This window comes from Saccoglossus kowalevskii, chromosome 14 (assembly GCF_978046115.1).
Source record: "Saccoglossus kowalevskii chromosome 14, keSacKowa6.1, whole genome shotgun sequence".
NCBI lineage: Eukaryota > Metazoa > Hemichordata > Enteropneusta > Harrimaniidae > Saccoglossus > Saccoglossus kowalevskii.
The window spans coordinates 13,358,171-13,375,522 of NC_140654.1; the positions used below are offsets into that span (position 1 = coordinate 13,358,171).

The 17,352-nt window shown below is 35.0% G+C and overlaps 1 protein-coding gene across 5 annotated transcripts in view; it reads right to left on the reverse strand.

Moving 5' to 3' along the window:
- LOC100370729 (protein scribble homolog) overlaps positions 1-17,352 on the reverse strand; it is a 111,501-nt gene that overhangs the window by 3,020 nt on the left and 91,129 nt on the right. For 2 of the 5 annotated variants that reach the window (XM_085507931.1, XM_085507930.1), the window contains 10 exons: positions 14,311-14,364; positions 13,557-13,631; positions 11,635-11,676; positions 10,496-10,675; positions 7,752-7,869; positions 6,210-6,405; positions 4,847-5,053; positions 3,491-3,639; positions 1,051-1,229; positions 136-199 (listed from right to left, as the gene is read on the reverse strand). In XM_085507931.1, coding sequence (XP_085364057.1) covers positions 136-199; positions 1,051-1,229; positions 3,491-3,639; positions 4,847-5,053; positions 6,210-6,405; positions 7,752-7,869; positions 10,496-10,675; positions 11,635-11,676; positions 13,557-13,631; positions 14,311-14,364 — 1,264 coding nt within the window. Of the gene's footprint in view, positions 1-135; positions 200-1,043; positions 1,230-3,490; positions 3,640-4,846; positions 5,054-6,209; positions 6,406-7,751; positions 7,870-10,495; positions 10,676-11,634; positions 11,677-13,556; positions 13,632-14,310; positions 14,365-17,352 lie in introns of all 5 variants that reach the window. The other 3 variants (XM_085507932.1, XM_085507933.1, XM_085507934.1) reach the window with 3 other exon arrangements.

Genomic DNA, 17,352 nt, shown 5'->3' on the forward strand with positions numbered 1-17,352 from the left:
CCCAAGAATACTGACATTGTCGTTATAAGAAACTCCTACAGCGGGAAATTTAGAAATAGATTTTGTGGAACCAAAATATGCAAAACATAGTTGCACAACTCTCTCATTCTAAAAATAATAGCTATTAAAACTCACCACCACCGTCACTGTTATCTTCTATTTGTTGAACTTCTAGTATTTTCTGTTTTGTCGTCTCCATCTGGTGAAAAAAAGACCATTTGTTGAATTGATAGATAATGAACAAACAAAAAACTCACTATCAGGGCTTGTGATTGGGTGATGAAGTCACTATCAGGGCTTGTGATTGGGTGATGAAGTCACTATCAGGACTTGTGATTGGGTGATGAAGTCACTATCAGGACTTGTGATTGGGTGATGAAGTCACTATCAGGACTTGTGATTGGGTGATGAAGTCACTATCAGGACTTGTGATTGGGTGATGAAGTCACTATCAGGACTTGTGATTGGGTGATGAAGTCACTATCAGGACTTGTGATTGGGTGATGAAGTCACTATCATGACTTGTGATTGGGTGATGAAGTCACTATCAGGACTTGTGATTGGGTGATGAAGTCACTATCAGGACTTGTGATTGGGTGATGAAGTCACTATCAGGACTTGTGATTGGGTGATGAAGTCACTATCAGGACTTGTGATTGGGTGATGAAGTCACTATCATGACTTGTGATTGGGTGATGAAGTCACTATCATGACTTGTGATTGGGTGATGAAGTCACTATCAGGGCTTGTGATTGGGTGATGAAGTCACTATCACGTCTTATGATTAGGTGATGAAGTCACTATCACGTCTTATGATTAGGTGATGAAGTCACTATCACGTCTTGTGATTGGGTGATGAAGTCACTATCAGGTCTTGTGATTGGGTGATGAAGTCACTATCAGGACTTGTGATTGGGTGATGAAGTCACTATTAGGACTTTTGATTGGGTGATGTAGTCCCAATTTCATGACTTGCGATCTGGTTAAATTATCATTTGACTATCTTGCTTATTAGTAGAATAACAATTAGAGGTGGTACGTACTTCGTACCTCGTGCTCAATCGTCGTTTCAACAACTTCTACTGTTCTTATAGACGGTTGTCCAGTTTTCTCATCAATGTACTCTTCAGTTTTTCGTGTTATTTTCTCGTCAATGACCTTTGACCGTTCTTTTCGCGTTGTTTCTCCGTCTCTGGCATTTATTACGAGTTTCATGTCTCTTTTATCACCTAATGAGATGGAAAATAAGTCAGTTATTTATTTTCATAATTGTACCTTTCATCGCTGCATCCCAAACTCTTTACTTTTTAAAATTTTAAACAAAGTTAGAGAAATTGTCGTCTGATCAAATAATTTATGAATACACAATCAAATCACATGTTGGGTCAGGGTAAATCGAGAATTTGAGTAGTGAAAATTTCTTTTCGATCTTCAGGAGTCTGTCGAGTGAAATCTTGTTTTCTCAATCGTCAAAACTATCACCAAGGACGTCACATTTTCAGGTTCTAATTAAAAATACTCTGGTTATCTCAGAAGAATATGTTATTTAATACAACAAGGACACTGATGTTTTTACAAGCACAAATGACAGAAAGATCACACAGAACTGACAGTTTTGTGTTCACATCGAGATATTCAGTTGCCACAAAATTGTGTTCAACATGCCAACTAGCCAGGAACATTTGTAATAGGTGATTTTCCGAACAATTGCGAGATCTCGCGAGATGCATGAAAGACGCGCGTCGAACATCTGCTGCAGAAATCGAACGATTTGATTTTCAACTCGAATTTCTTTATTTCGTAGCTCACATCGACCGGCCGATCTTCGACAGAGGAATATTGCTTCCGAATACCCTCACTTAATCGAAATTGCCTATCATCAAATGTGGACAGCACATTATTAAGCGTTTGTTGAATCCCACGCGATGTTTGACGCCACTACGACGCTGTGACCTTTGTTTGTCCTGTTTTTACGTTCGATTTCACGCATAACGCGTGATTCTCGCAGTGAACGGAAAATGGTCAATTATTTGTTATCTTTTGAGCATAGAACTGTAAAACTCAAGAAAACATATTGGCCTTTGTCTGAAATAATTGAACACCTTTTAGGACACTTTGAAAGAATATCATCAAATTTCTGGTGTCAGGTGAGCATCTGAGTTTACTAGAAGAATTGAATCTCATTATGGCTCGGTGGGCAGGCACACGAATCATTATGACATCAACAGAGCCAAAAATAAATAGACCAATGTCCAGAGATGAATGCCTGCGAACTGAAATTAACCAATGCAAAATAGACGAATGTCTGTGAATTGAAATGTACCAATGAGAAATAGACAAATGCCTGAGAACTGAAATCCAGCGAATATACTTTTTTTCCTATATTTCATATTAAACTCATCAAAAATCAGTGAAAATAAATTCCAAGCAAAACGCCCAAAAAGCCTTTTCAGCGAAAATTAATTCCAGCGAAAATAAAGTATTCCACAGTAGACAAATGCATGCGAACTGAAATTAACCAATGCGAAATAGACGAATGCCTGCAAACTGAAATTAACCAATGCGAAAAAGACGAATGCCTGCGAACTGAAATTAACCAATGCGAAATAGACGAATGCCTGCGAACTGAAATTAACCAATGCGAAATAGACGAATGTCTGCGAACTGAAATGTACCAATGAGAAATAGACAAATGCCGGCGAACTGAAATTAACCAATGCGAAATAGACGAATGCCTGCAAACTGAAATTAACCAATGCGAAATAGACGAATGCCTGCGAACTGAAATTAACCAATGCGAAATAGCGAATGCCTGCGAACTAAAATTAACCAATGCGAAATAGACGAATGCCTGCGAACTGAAATTAACTAATGCGAAATAGACGAATGCCTGCGAACTGAAATTAACCAATGCGAAATAGACTAATGCCTACAAACTGAAATTAACCGATGCGAAATAGACGAATGCCTGCGAACTGAAATTAACCAATGCAAAATAGACGAATGCCTGCAAACTGAAATTAACCAATGCAAAATAGACGAATGCCTGCGACTTGAAATGTACCAATGCGAAATAGACAAATGCCTGCGAACTGAAATTAACCAATACGAAATAGACGAATGCCTGCGAATTGAAATGTACCAATGCGAAATAGACAAATGCCTGCGAATTGAAATGTACCAATGCGAAATAGACAAATGCCTGTGAAAATCCAAGCAACAATACCCAACTATAATTCAAACAATCAATGTCAAAAGGCAATATTTACAAATCCGAGAACACACAGGGGACGCATAAACAAAACAAACAACACACTGTCAAATCGGTGAGAGAAATACATGGACCTCAAGGCACAAACCAAGAGGTGATGTCAGGTGTTTCGAAAAGAGTGAGCATATCCTGCTCCACATGTGGCAATCGCCATATATCTCTCTGAGTCACAATCGTGAATTTTAGGTCATGTGACTTAACACTCGTAAATTAAGTTACCTGAGTTTTTGCCATCAAGCATGGGTTCTGGTGTTTTTCTACCAGTACCAAAACTATTCAAACTAGATTGACTACTTTTTTTAATAATTTCTTGTGACTTCGCTATCACCATCTGTGCCTTCATAGCGTCCTCGTCAAGAGATTTCATCCTATATAGAGATTTAAACAAAAAGCATTTCAATAAAAAAAATATTGTAATTGTATAATGAAAATCTAATACAAGTGAAATCTGCACAGTGAAAACAATCTCCAGTCTGTAAAATGAAACCGAAAACATGATACGAATGAAAAAAAAAAATGCATTAATGTCAGGAACAAATTATGGCAGACTGAACCTAATATTTCATTTCTGGAACATCATTATGTAAATGCAACAGAATCAAAGTAGTCGGTGATAAAGGTATGAACCATGCATGGTGATCTACAATGAATATCTTTATCCTCGTCAATTCAACATCAACATCAAGCATCAACCAAACTTGTTCCGACCAATAGAATCACATACATTGGTAACCATTGAAAGGTGGATTGGGGCAACACAAATGAACGATGTTATTGTATATTTTGAAAATCAGGGTACTTGTGTAGAATCGTTTAATTAAGCCATGGATCTAACTGAGACGAGTAATGGTAAAAACTGGCAATGAGTACATTTCAAACAATTGCACGAGATAACTGGTCGGAAAACAATAATATGTAAATTACTTCCAATACTTGACTACGACCTAATAATAACAATGAGTCTTTTTTTTTTTTAGTTTTGATTATTTTTGTTTCACTTTTTTAAAAAATTTTACTTCTGGCCTATAACACCCAGCACTTCAATATTTGCTAACAATTCTTAGAACTTCTTATGCTTTTGCACAGAAGTAACATAGCAGTTTTACGAACAATCAAAACTGGAGGGAATAGAACTGGATAAACATTGTAATAATATTTTTGTTTTCCGACCAGTTATTCTAGAAAGTTGGTTTGAAATGCATTCGCTGCCAGTTTTTATAATTGTTCAACATGATTGGAACCACAGTTGTAAAGGTCCACAAAATATGACCCTGGAGCCGCTAAATCACAGCTAGGTTATAGACCCATTAAAGACGGCAAAAACAGGCAACACATAAAGCCTCTATATATAAAAAAAAAAACAGATGAACACAAATCATTATTTTCACAGATTCACTCATTTATAGGTTAGCGAATTTTAACAGCCATGTCATTTTATAGATTGTTACTCAATGATTGATTAGCAAGAGCAAATGACAATTTAAGCTCCCATAAGTTAGTGATTATTTAACACATCACATGACCAATAAACACAGTCACATGAGTGAAACAGTAGTTAGTGATTTGCAGTTTTACCTAGCAGCTCTCCATGCAGCTTTCTTTTCAGCTTGTAAGGCCCTCATTTCCGCAGGAGACAGCGACCTTTCACATTCTTCAGAGGTCACTGACGTCATACTACTATTACTCGGACTGACTGCACCTTCGTGTTTCAAGCGCTCAAAATACCTTTTTTCTGCTTTAGCCGTTCGCACTTCACTTGGCGTACTAGAGATTGAGCTAAAGCTACAAGAAATCAACGGTGCAGAGTTAGAAGCGGCAACGACTAGGACTGTTGCGCACACAAACATTGATTTACCACCTAGGCAGAATTGTTAGACACAAACTTATGCAAGAAATTTTCAGCAATCAAAGAGCAGTGGTCGTATTTTACACACGTTGTATACATCACATGGACGCTGTAACGAACATGAAACATTGCATCGACAAATAACTTTTAAATTCCAGAAGCCATGTCACGAATGTTACTGATTTCATGCATCAGAATAAAAAAAAGATTTCTTTGCTTGTATCAGAAGTGCATCTTTAATAGCTGTACAAAATTATTAAACATTCCATGTATGGTATACTGGATTATTAAAGATCAACTTATATTAATTTGGCTGCAGATACATTTGTCCTACTAATAGAACAAATACAGTTGAGCACATAATGTTTCAATTGAAGTTACTTGCAATTTATGCTGCAAAAAAAATTAAAAGTACAATAATTGGTGCAGGTTTCACACTACAGTAAGAATTTGTATTAAGATGCATCCATCCACCAAAATAATTCTCTTTATTTGAAAAAAAAAAAAAACTTTTTGCAGGGGATGGCAAACTTTTATTTCGAGGTGTTATTTAATATACAAGAATATATACCCAAGCCTGGAGTTTCTGATTAGAATTTTAGTGAAAACATGATGTTTTGAAATCGCGGACTGATAAAATTAGAGTGAGTAGTCAGCTAGTTCAACTTCATAGTTTCAATAGTATAGTAGTTTAATCAGCATTATTTTGGGAAATTTCATGACTGTGGGTTGTATTGATTTAAAAAAACTAGACAAATGATTCCTTTTAATTTATGAAAATTTGGAGTACTTGTGAGGAATCTATACATGTAAAATATCCCTACTTTCAAGTTTTACATTGTCATTTATGGGCAGTTTGATTGTACCATAATTGTGATACTTTTAGACATTTCACTTTGCTGGTTTAGTCGTTTTGATATTCAATTTGACGCTAAGTTTAAAGCAAAACTAAAATCTTATCACCCAGCAGTGCTCTTTAACAATATAGTGTAAGGTAAACTGAAAACTGTCTTCGAGAGTACCTTATCTACAAGGAACCAAGAATACACACCCATCACATGACTTGAATGCCAGTAGCTGATTGGCTCTTACCTAGTTATAGATGCATTAAGGCTATCTCCAGATCTATTAAAGGAGTTGTCTTCATTCCTCTCACTGGGTGTCACTGGCGATTCTATATCCCTCTGATATCGTAAGAGTTCTTCCTGAGACATTGACATCATTTTTTTATCTTCCTCTTCTCTCATTTTCGCGAGATCCTCTTGGCTGACTAATGCTATTTTTTTGGCTGAGATACAAAATCAGATTTAATAAGATTAGATCGCTGAGATACAAAATCAGATTTAATAAGATTAGATCGCTGAGATACAAAATCAGATTTAATAAGATTAGATCGCCGAGATACAAAATCAGATTTAATAAGATTAGATCGCCGAGATACAAAATCAGATTTAATAAGATTAGATCGCCGAGATACAAAATCAGATTTAATAAGATTAGATCGCTGAGATACAAAATCAGATTTAATAAGATTAGACCGCTGAGATACAAAATCAGATTTAATAAGATTAGATCGCTGAGATACAAAATCAGATTTAATAAGATTAGATCGCTGAGATACAAAATCAGATTTAATAAGATTAGATCGCTGAGATACAAAATCAGATTTAATAAGATTAGATCGCTGAGATACAAAATCAGATTTAATAAGATTAGATCGCCGAGATACAAAATCAGATTTAATAAGATTAGATCGCTGAGATACAAAATCAGATTTAACAAGATTAGATCTCTCCCATGATGTGGAAAAATGTGCAGTTACAGTCTGGTTCACACACACTGCCAGAATAAGACATATTTTATCATATTAGTTTTGTTGACTCAAATTAATCTTTAATGCATGTATTCAAAAGTATTATAAAATAAATGTTAAACTTTGAAAAACAATTTAAAATTTTTGTTCTGGGTGTGGTAAAACTTTTTTTGGGGCCTCATAAGATTTCCTAAATATTTGACGTTTTGATTCTCGTCAAAATAATTAATCTGTTGGTGCCATATGAGGATGTATAATCTAAACTTGTATGTTCTTTTTAAACTGTTATTGCGTAAGAAATCCATTTACAGAAATATTAGCTTTCACAGTTTAAGCACCGTTATCAAAATCTGTCACCTTCAAAAAACAAAACTGCAGGGCTTTCCTGAAGATTTGGATCAGAAGACTCCATTCACAAAAGTCGGTGGCTGAATGATATTATTTCTCACACAATAGTCAGCCAAAAAGTCATAATGGACAAGAGTAGACAACTTATTATAACTGTGTTCATAGGAAAACTTTGATGTCAAATATGACCACCAAATATTCTTAGCTTTGTACATTTTTAATATTTTCACTACCAGACTTTCTTGCCCAATTTTTTTCGGCAGTTTTTTTCTTTTATTCTTCAATATTTCTGGAAATGAACCCTTATTTTGGAACAAACACACAAGTCAATTTTCAGTTTTCACTCAAAAAATTTTGATTTTCTGATGAAAAAATAGAAAAAGTGGTGAAAAGGTTTACACTGATCGAATACAAAACAGCTGTGAAGATGAAGTGCATTATGGGATAGCAATGCTGAATTATAATAACCTTACCTTGTGTGTCAAGTGACTCTGGATGAACTTGTTGTTCTATTTTTTTCTCAAAATGTTTTTGTTTTTGTCTGAATGAAAATTTTTCTGGTATTGGGTCATTTTTGTTGTCAATTGGAGGCTGCAAAAAATTTACAATAAAAATAAGCATGAGTGTTGGAAGTCATTCTTGTGTTTTGTGCATATTTATTATTTTTTTCAAAGGAAAGAAATTCCTGATTTTGCATGTACATGTACTACGGCTAGGCATAATTAGAAATATTACATGGTACAAATTAATGTGTTCCCAGTATACAGGCTATACCAGACTGAATCTGATTAAAATCATAATCATAACTTTTCATTGGCCGGACAAAACTAATATCACAAGATTTAGCAAATCAGGGAAGAGCTTATTTTGTTACGACTTATCGCTTATTACTACAACTGACCAAATACTCAAGTATCAGTGACCAGAGACCAGAACTTGCATTCTAGAAAGAAAGGCTCTAATTGGTTTGCATAGCTATTTGGTCAGATGTAGTGTAATTTCACAATCAGTGAAAAACGTGAAATTTTCAGTCAAATTTTCTCTGGGATCCTACAACACAGAGTGTCAGTGACTTTCAAAAAATTTGGTTTTTATACAGAATACCATAGGACATTTTTATCAGTGAAAATTAAATTGGTTTACAGTATTCAAAAGTGACACATACTGTTGAAAAAAAAACTGAAAGCAACTGGACCTGCCACTTGCACACGATTTTAATCAGATTGTACCACACTTTACAATGGCAGACACATCTGGTGCTAGCACTACGAATTGCACCTCGTTATGTTGGGAAGGGCTAACAATAATCAGCCATAATACAATTATTTTTCAAAAAATAGAAATATGCCCGACTTTTACCACGCATAAATACTAGCACAAGCTTTAGTTTGTGTTGACCTTTTCTCATGATATAATGTATACCAAACAGAGTGAAAACATAGCACATGAGACACAGAGTATCAGTGGAGGAGTTACCACGGTGACGCAGGCCACTCGTGTTAATCATTGATAATTATACCCCAAGAAAGGTTTCAGTGTTTTTACTGCATCAATCAATAATTTTCCCAGAGATAACTTTTAGTTGCTGAGTCTAGGAAATATTGTAAACATTTCATTGCGAAATTTGATACCAGCAAAAATACAAGTACAAAGTCTGTCGTAGATATCCTCATGCATTTTCACGCTATTTCAATGATGAAAAATGTAACTATGGCAGTCACAGATCCTACATCAAACCCTCTCTTTCTCCCCCCCTCCCTTAACACTCCCCATTCTTGACAGAACAGCAAGTAGAAAATCATTGTAAAGATAATTATACACAGATATGCAATATATATCAATAACAATTTGTTTGCAACTGTCGTTGGCTTGAGACATGGCTACTGAACAAATACAGCATGCATTTAGTTAGTATGTAGCATGCAAACAAATAAAAAACAAAAATGTGTTATTTAAAACCAAACGAACACATGCAACAAAAACAAAACATATGAATGTTGGTTATGCAATAACTGTAAAATAAAAATGTCTTATTCCTGTCATAGGACTAAATGGCAACTGAAATTAACCTTGAACTTGTCCTGAATGTCACTACTAACCAGTTTGGAGGAGAGCGTGTCAAGGATGTGAATATTTAACTTAGAAAGGCGAGAGATGTGTCCACAACAGATAAGAGATAAGATTTAGATTTAAAGATAGGATTTAGGTGATTAATTAATGTTAGGAATGATCTCCACCAGTTCACATCACACTGTCAGATATATAGTTAAATTAGACTATTAATTGGAGGGATTCAAATTAATTCAGAAATTATAATACTATAATTTGAAGCCATGTAAATAAACCAAATAAAACGAAATGTACATTTTTATGTTCATGATGATTGAAAATGAATCTTTCTAATAGCATTCAAAATCCATGTATTACTTCATTATTAACAAACCAAAAAAAAAAATTATAATTTATTTATGGTTATATAATAAATATTACTATACTGAAATAGAAACATTAACTTTTCTATATGGTTGTAACATTGCTATATCTCACTGTATCTTATCTATTAAATCCAAATACATAAGTTTTAAAAATGATATGGTATTAACTGGTTTTTGATTTTACATTTTGGACATGTTACGTGCCGTACTGTTTCTGATATACTTTTTTTAACCATGTCATTTTTCACAATTAACCTACATAAATGTATTCTTTTTTTTTTTTTTTTTTAAATTTCAACCAAAACATTTACTGTAATGAGAAATTGTATTCATTTGGTCTGAATTAAACAATGATAATAATAATCGAAAAAAATAAACAAAAATGTGCAAAATATTTTTAGAAGTTTCAAGCATTTCTCAGTCAGTCAATTAGATGTTTGAATAAGTATTACAAAATATTTGGGCCCTGCATTCTAAGAGTATAGTTCTCAGGAAAGTTGTACTTTACACTTTTTCAGCGATTTTCATACTGACAATAAAAATGAAAATGTTGAGAAAGTAAGATGTTAAGAATAAGCGCAACCCACAAGAAAAACAAAACCTTATAAAATAATAATAAATCAAAGACCAAAAAAGCAATTGAGACAGAATCACCAGCACCAAAAGAAAAAAAGAAATTTAAAACCAAAAGAAACAGCTGCTAATAATCACCACCACCACGTTACAACGAGCTGTTATCACAGAGTACATATAGTGAGCAAAGACGCTATTGATATCGTTACCTCTGGTGAAATAGGAGGGCTAAGTGATGACAATGTTGAGGCGGTGGACAGACGACTAATGCGCAAAGCTTCTTTACGAGCGTACTCTGGATCGTCTTTCCAATATCCCGCGTATGAGGTACCGACCGGTCCCAGCAGCGGCCTGGCCGGTTTTGGCATGACGGGAGGTCCTTGTTTTCTCTGTATGCAGATGAGTGATGAGGAGTGAAGTAACCAATGTATGAGATGATTTGTTGACAATGAACCAGAAAAATGCTTATAAAGGAGAAAATGTAAGCCAAATGGAGCAGCGATTTTAGAAAGAATGCCAGTGACCCACCCTATGTATATCATATCTTGTTGTACGAACAACTAATAATTTTTTGACATTATTTGTTTTGAATTTAACATGAACAAAATATAATAAAGATGCATATTTTTAAAATTAAAACAAAATTCAATAAATCGGATAAAAGCAATAAAGACCCACACTCAGACAAGATAATAATAATTTTGTTGAAAAAGCAAACAAGTCAAATCAGTACATCTTAATACCTAACTTCTCATTGGCTGCACAAGACTAATATCACAAAATTTAGCCAATCAGTGAATAGCAAAGTACTTTAAAATAAGGAGAATCAATCCCATCCATTTCAAACTCAAACATTACAAAAGAAAAACATCAGCGTCTCCAAAAACAGCAAATCCTCAAAACAATTTGATGTAAGATTCTCCAAAAATGTTCAAAGAGGGCGCTATTGAATTAGTCTATACATAGCTTCACATGCTTGATTTTAATAATGGGGGAGGGGAAGTTATTGGTATAGTACTAAAGTTACAGGTATGTTGTACCTCTGAATATTGAGGGAAATTGATGTTATCCGTCCTTATGAAAATATGGAATAACACAGCATTATTAGACATGTAATTAGTGTAACAGTTTTTGAAACAAGACGGATATTATTTTTTATAATTACAATTACTATATATTAGATACACACAGTGATATTAAACAGGTTAGAAATGATAATGTTTATGACAATTACTGAATTTGGATTCAGTTCAAAATCGAAACGACCTCTGCTTGGCAGCACACCACTGCAAACAATGCATATTAATTAGCATAATTTGAAATCAATGTAGTTTTTTTTTTAGGTTACCTTGGCAAGTGGATCTTCTGTTCTTCGATGGTAAGTTCCATCCTGGTCAGAAAAAAGAAAGCGAGTAAGAAAGATGAAGAGAAACTAACAATGACTGCACTTCAATATACCGGTATACTGTATACTTTTGCTTGGAATTAATTTTCACTATTTTCGCTGAAGGAATGATTCCGTGAAAATAAAATCCAGCGAATACACCTTTTTTCCTATATTTTACATTCAACTTGTTGTAAATCAGTGAAAATAAATTCCATACAAAACACCTAAAATGTCTTTTCAGCGAAAATTAATTCCAGCTAAAATAAAGTATTCTACAGTAGTAGCCAGACCATAGGCTTTTGAAAATAACCTGGGGGCTAATAATGACTTTCCTAAGCACTCTAAAATAAATGGTTCCCTAACTGCATTATTAAAATCTCTTCAAGATTGGATGAATTGGGAGAGTGATAATCAGCTTCTCGGAGTCTTGTTATGGGTGAGTGATAGGCGAGGAGTGATCACTTGTCTTAAAAAAACAAGGCCTGCCATGCATGTAACACCTTATCGACATCTATTAATTTCCATGCACAATTATTTGAATAATGATCCATTTTTGACCAAATATCCATATATATATATACACAAACAATGTCAGTTGCAAGGGTCCCATATACAGATGAGTCAAAATATATATTATATATGTTGAAAAAAACTGTTAACAAACTGCTCTCTGATTGGTCTGACTGTTAAGGGCTGGGTAGCCAATCATACGCAACTTTGTAAAAAGCTTCGTAATGACTCGCACCATATCGTCAACATGATGTGCTGCCACAATTGTAGCGCTTTAAAATGAAAACTTTTGAATCACAATAAACAAGTCATTGTCAATGACACGTCCCCGTTCCGTTCATATTTGAGTGACATATACATTCAAAGCAGATCATGACCGAAATGCACCTGCATATGTACAACACATTGTACTAAATCTGAACAAAATCCATCCATGCATGACTGAGATCCGGTTCCGGAATTGTGAAAATACGTGATTTTGATGCATTTTCGGCCTTAAAATGGCCATCATTCAGCTATTGTTAAACAGATCATGAAACAAATGCACATATCTATTTGTGACATGATGTACCATGTGTGTGTGAAGTTTGAACTTGATCAATCCAGACATGTCTCGGATACGGATCCAGAACTGAATTCTTTAAAACAAAATGGCCGCCAGTCGGCCATTTCGAACTTGATCCGGAAAAAAAAATGACGTGCATCAAGGTCCTATTATGTTTAATGTATGTACCAAATTTGAACGAAATCTGTCCATGCATAACTGAGATCCGGGTCCGGAATGGTGAAAACGTGCGATTTCAATGCATTTTCGGCCTTAACGCGGCCGCCATTTGGCTATCATTAATGAGATCATGAAACAAATGCACATACATATTTGTGACATGATGTACCTTGTGTGTGTGAAGTTTGAACTCGATCAATCCAAACATATCTCAGATACAGATCCAGAACAGAATTCTTTAAAACAAAATGGCCGCCAGTCGGCCATTTCGAACCCGATCCAAAAAAAAAATGACGTGCATCAAGGTCCTATTATGTTTAATGTATGTACCAAATTTGAACAAAATCCGTCCATGCATAACTGAGATCCGGGTCCGGAATGGTGAAAATGTGTGATTTTGATGCATTTTCGGCCTTAAAATGGCCGCTATTCGGCTATCGTTAATCGGATCATGAAAAAAATGCATATGCATATGTCCCATATAATGTGTGATGTATGAGTGAAGTTTGAACTTAATCGGTCCATGCATGTTCGAGATACAGGTGATCACGGACGCACGCACGCACAGACGCACACAGGGCAAAAATAAGTCCCCGTTTTCGGACTACGTCCGAACAGGGACTAAAAATGCACTCAACCTAATACTCACCAAATTCTCAGCGCTACTTCTATCGTCAAATTTCACAATCATTCCTCGGTCTGCCAATGCTTGGTGAAATGCATCCTGGGAAAGAGTGGAAACGCAACATCAAATGAAAAAAAACTTTTAGTTCAAACTTTTGACCTTTAACCCAAAGTAAACTTTGGTTTCCATTCACAATATACCCAAACTTTCTAAACTGTCTGAAAATGGGTCATTTACTCAGTATTTAAAATAAAGGCTACAGTGACTAAGCGTCAGACTGTAATGTAAAATATTGTCAATAATCTATCACCAGAATGGAGCAAAAACAATGGCTTGTAACACAGTTACCGGTACTAGAACTTGAAGTGCTTGAAATAAGCGCCATTTGAAACAAAGTTGCTCAAATTTAACCACAAATAAGCGCCACCGTGACATGAAAGTGTAACAAAGTGGCGCCTAATTGAAGGCAAATACGGTAAACATGAATCATTGTTTTAAACGAAAATATCAAAGAAATTATAATAACTAAATAAAGAGAAGCAAAATGTTATTGCATAACAATTTTTATTGAACAACTCATTGAGTTCCAGAGTAGAACAATATTTCACCTCCAGTCAAATTTTATTCATTTCTTTTCACAGTAATGTAGTATACCTCCAAGCCCCACCCTTCTCCGACTATGTCTCCCTCACACGATTTATTTCATATGTTTTTATATCACAGTCCATCTTTAAAATAACAGCGAAATTATGCAACATCCCATAATAGTTTAGCCTACCCCTTCTTTTTCTATCTTGATTGTATCTTCTTCTCTTTGACGTCGAAGCGCTTCCTACAATTCAAAATGAAAATAAAGTTTGAAAGTACGAACAAACAGGACACAACACGCAGTACAACTAAAGCTGCAAGACAATTGACCTTCGACCCTTTCACCGCTATTGTCCACTTTCATCAATCTTCTCAAACAAAACAAATATGAAAGTTCAAAATTGAAGCAAATGTACATTTCAGCAAAATATTAGAATGATCATATTCAATCAGCTGGATGCATAACTGAATAAATCTTAATTCAGGAAATCATGAATAAGTGAATTATCTGGACGAGAAAGGGTTAAAAGTTCAATGCACGCAGCTGTGCACAGAATATACAGCATCACGAGTGCTGACGCAGAGGAACACGGCCAAGACTGTCTATCTGGGAAAGAGGTTATTTGGTACGTTCATACACCTCATATCCCATTCGGTGTTGTGTACAGCATACCAATCACAGAGACGACCAAATATGGTCACAAATACAAAATCTTACTAGAAATAAAACTCGCGTTATTGTAGAATAGTACTCAGTTCTTGAAACAGATCAAATGTGCATGACAAGCACAAGCGACAAGGACAATTTTCACAGTGCATTGGCAGTGCTTTGTTGTTGTTTTTTTGCGATTTCTCAGAATCACAAAACGTTCATTGTCTGAACAAACCCTGTACAACATTATTTCAACTCCACAACGTTTATAAATATGTCAGTCTCGTAGGTTTGTGCGAGTTAAATACCTTCATGAATAATTCGGTCATGCTTTGTGACATCACTTGAAACGAACTCCATTTCAGCTGTAATTTATTTTAACTGAGTTGGTTAATTTTTTTAAAGCGGGAAAAGGAATTTTCACTAGATTTTATTTTCGCTTCAGAAATAAATTTCAAGTGAAAAAAAGTGAGTATTCTATAGTATTTGAGGGTCAGCGTATTTTCCCCATTATTTACGAGAATCTGTTAAAAGTTCAGTGACCTTTAGTTATTTTGCTGCTTTTGAATTCGAGATGAGTTTCTGAGATGCAAATCTGCCGACGATAGTACGCAAGTCTTCTTGTATAACTATCTATCACATACAGGAAATCCACAGAAAAATCTCTACATTCACATTGACATAGTGAGGTTATTAAAACCTTTTTGAAGCATATTAACCCTTAACGCTGGTCAATGTAAAAGTACATGAACTGGGAAAATTTGGGTTAATTCGTGCCCAGTGAAAAACTGATTGGAAAATACATTTTCATTATTTTGATGTACGCTAGGAGCTACCAATAGTGAGCACAGGGTTACACTGAATACACAGTGAAGTGCAATTGATACGATAGACTGTTTCTCTGTGATACACAATATAACAGGTCATTTCCCATAACCCTTGACCTAGAGGTCGTACTTCCTTGTCACGCAAGAAAACAATTTTAAAGCTTTATACCAAATTTTTTCAAAACAATCTTGTATGTTTTCAGCTCAGAAACAAATAATGGTGGAAAAAAATTCTGAGAAAATAAATTTATACGGGCAAACATTTTGTTGTAAGAAAAAATTACGACGAAGTTGAAGGCGAAGAGAGTTTAACATGGAACCATATACCAGAAAGTGTTCCAGGATGTTTGACCTCTGCATCATGGAAGGAAATGAAACCCAAAATATATATTATGAGGTGACAACAGTACAAACAAAACCACAAGTTGGTCAAAACATGGAGTCAATAATGAAATTTGGTCCAAAATAAATTTTGAAAAAAAAATTTTTGCACGGCATTCAAACATTAAAAGTACAAATTTGATACGGAAGCCAACAATGTCAAGTGGTACATATGATTTAATTTGTTGATTGAAATGTGAACTTTCGTTTGTTCACAAATGATTAACGATTAACACCGTCACAGCGCCATTTGCATACACTGCGCGAGGCACAATGTTGGCGAGAAGTTGCTTTGTTTGTAGTGACATCACAGCATGTCATTTATTTACATGATAGTAGACCTATCAGGGAGGAGTAACGTGCAAGATGCCTAATATTTACAAAACACTTTTAATCAATGTAAACAAATACTACTCTCTGATTTTGACGATGAACTCGTAAACACAAATATCAAATAAATGTCATTTCGTTGTATTTTACCTTCACGTAAGTCTGTGTGTAATATACGTAGTAAAAGAAGGAAAAATTACGTCAGATCATGTTATTGAAATACGAACGACACCAACACTATACCAATGACTAAATTAAAAAAATAGTTGCATTCCTTATGACAGCTACTAAGATTGGGAGAGGGTACTACTGATGATGAGTGTAGTTTTGAAAGCACTCAGGATTGAGAGTTTCTGGAATCACAAAGGAGGTAATTTGCATGTCCAAATTGGTTTGGTACAACATACGGTGCACTCACATGCAATACTGCAAGTCTATCTGGGATACATCACAGTTTGGAAGGTTAGAAAAGGGAGTAGGGGTGGGAAGGTAGGTGAGAGGAGGGATGCAGCAACTGTTCATCATGTGGCAGCATGTATTCTGAGGAGAAAGGGAGATTTTCTTGCATCATCAAAAATCATGCATGCATCAGTCAAGTGCTATAGTTTTAGCAATATGGAAATTGGTTCATACCAAGTATAGAATTGGTTCATACCAAATATAGAATTGGTTCATACCAAATATAGAATTGGTTCATACCAAATATGGGAATTGGTTCATACCAAATATGGGAATTGGTTCATACCAAATATGGGAATTGGTTCATACCAAATATGGGAATTGGTTCTTACCAAATATGGGAATTGGTTCGTACCAAATATGGGAATTAGTTCGTACCAAATATGGGAATTGGTTCATACCAAATATGGGAATTGGTTCATACCAAATATGGTAATTGGTTCATACCAAATATGGGATTGGCTCATACCAAATATGGGAATTGGTTCATACCAAATATGGGAATTGGTTCGTACCAAATATGGGAATTGGTTCGTACCAAATATGGGAATTGGTTCATACCAAATATAGAATTGGCTCATAC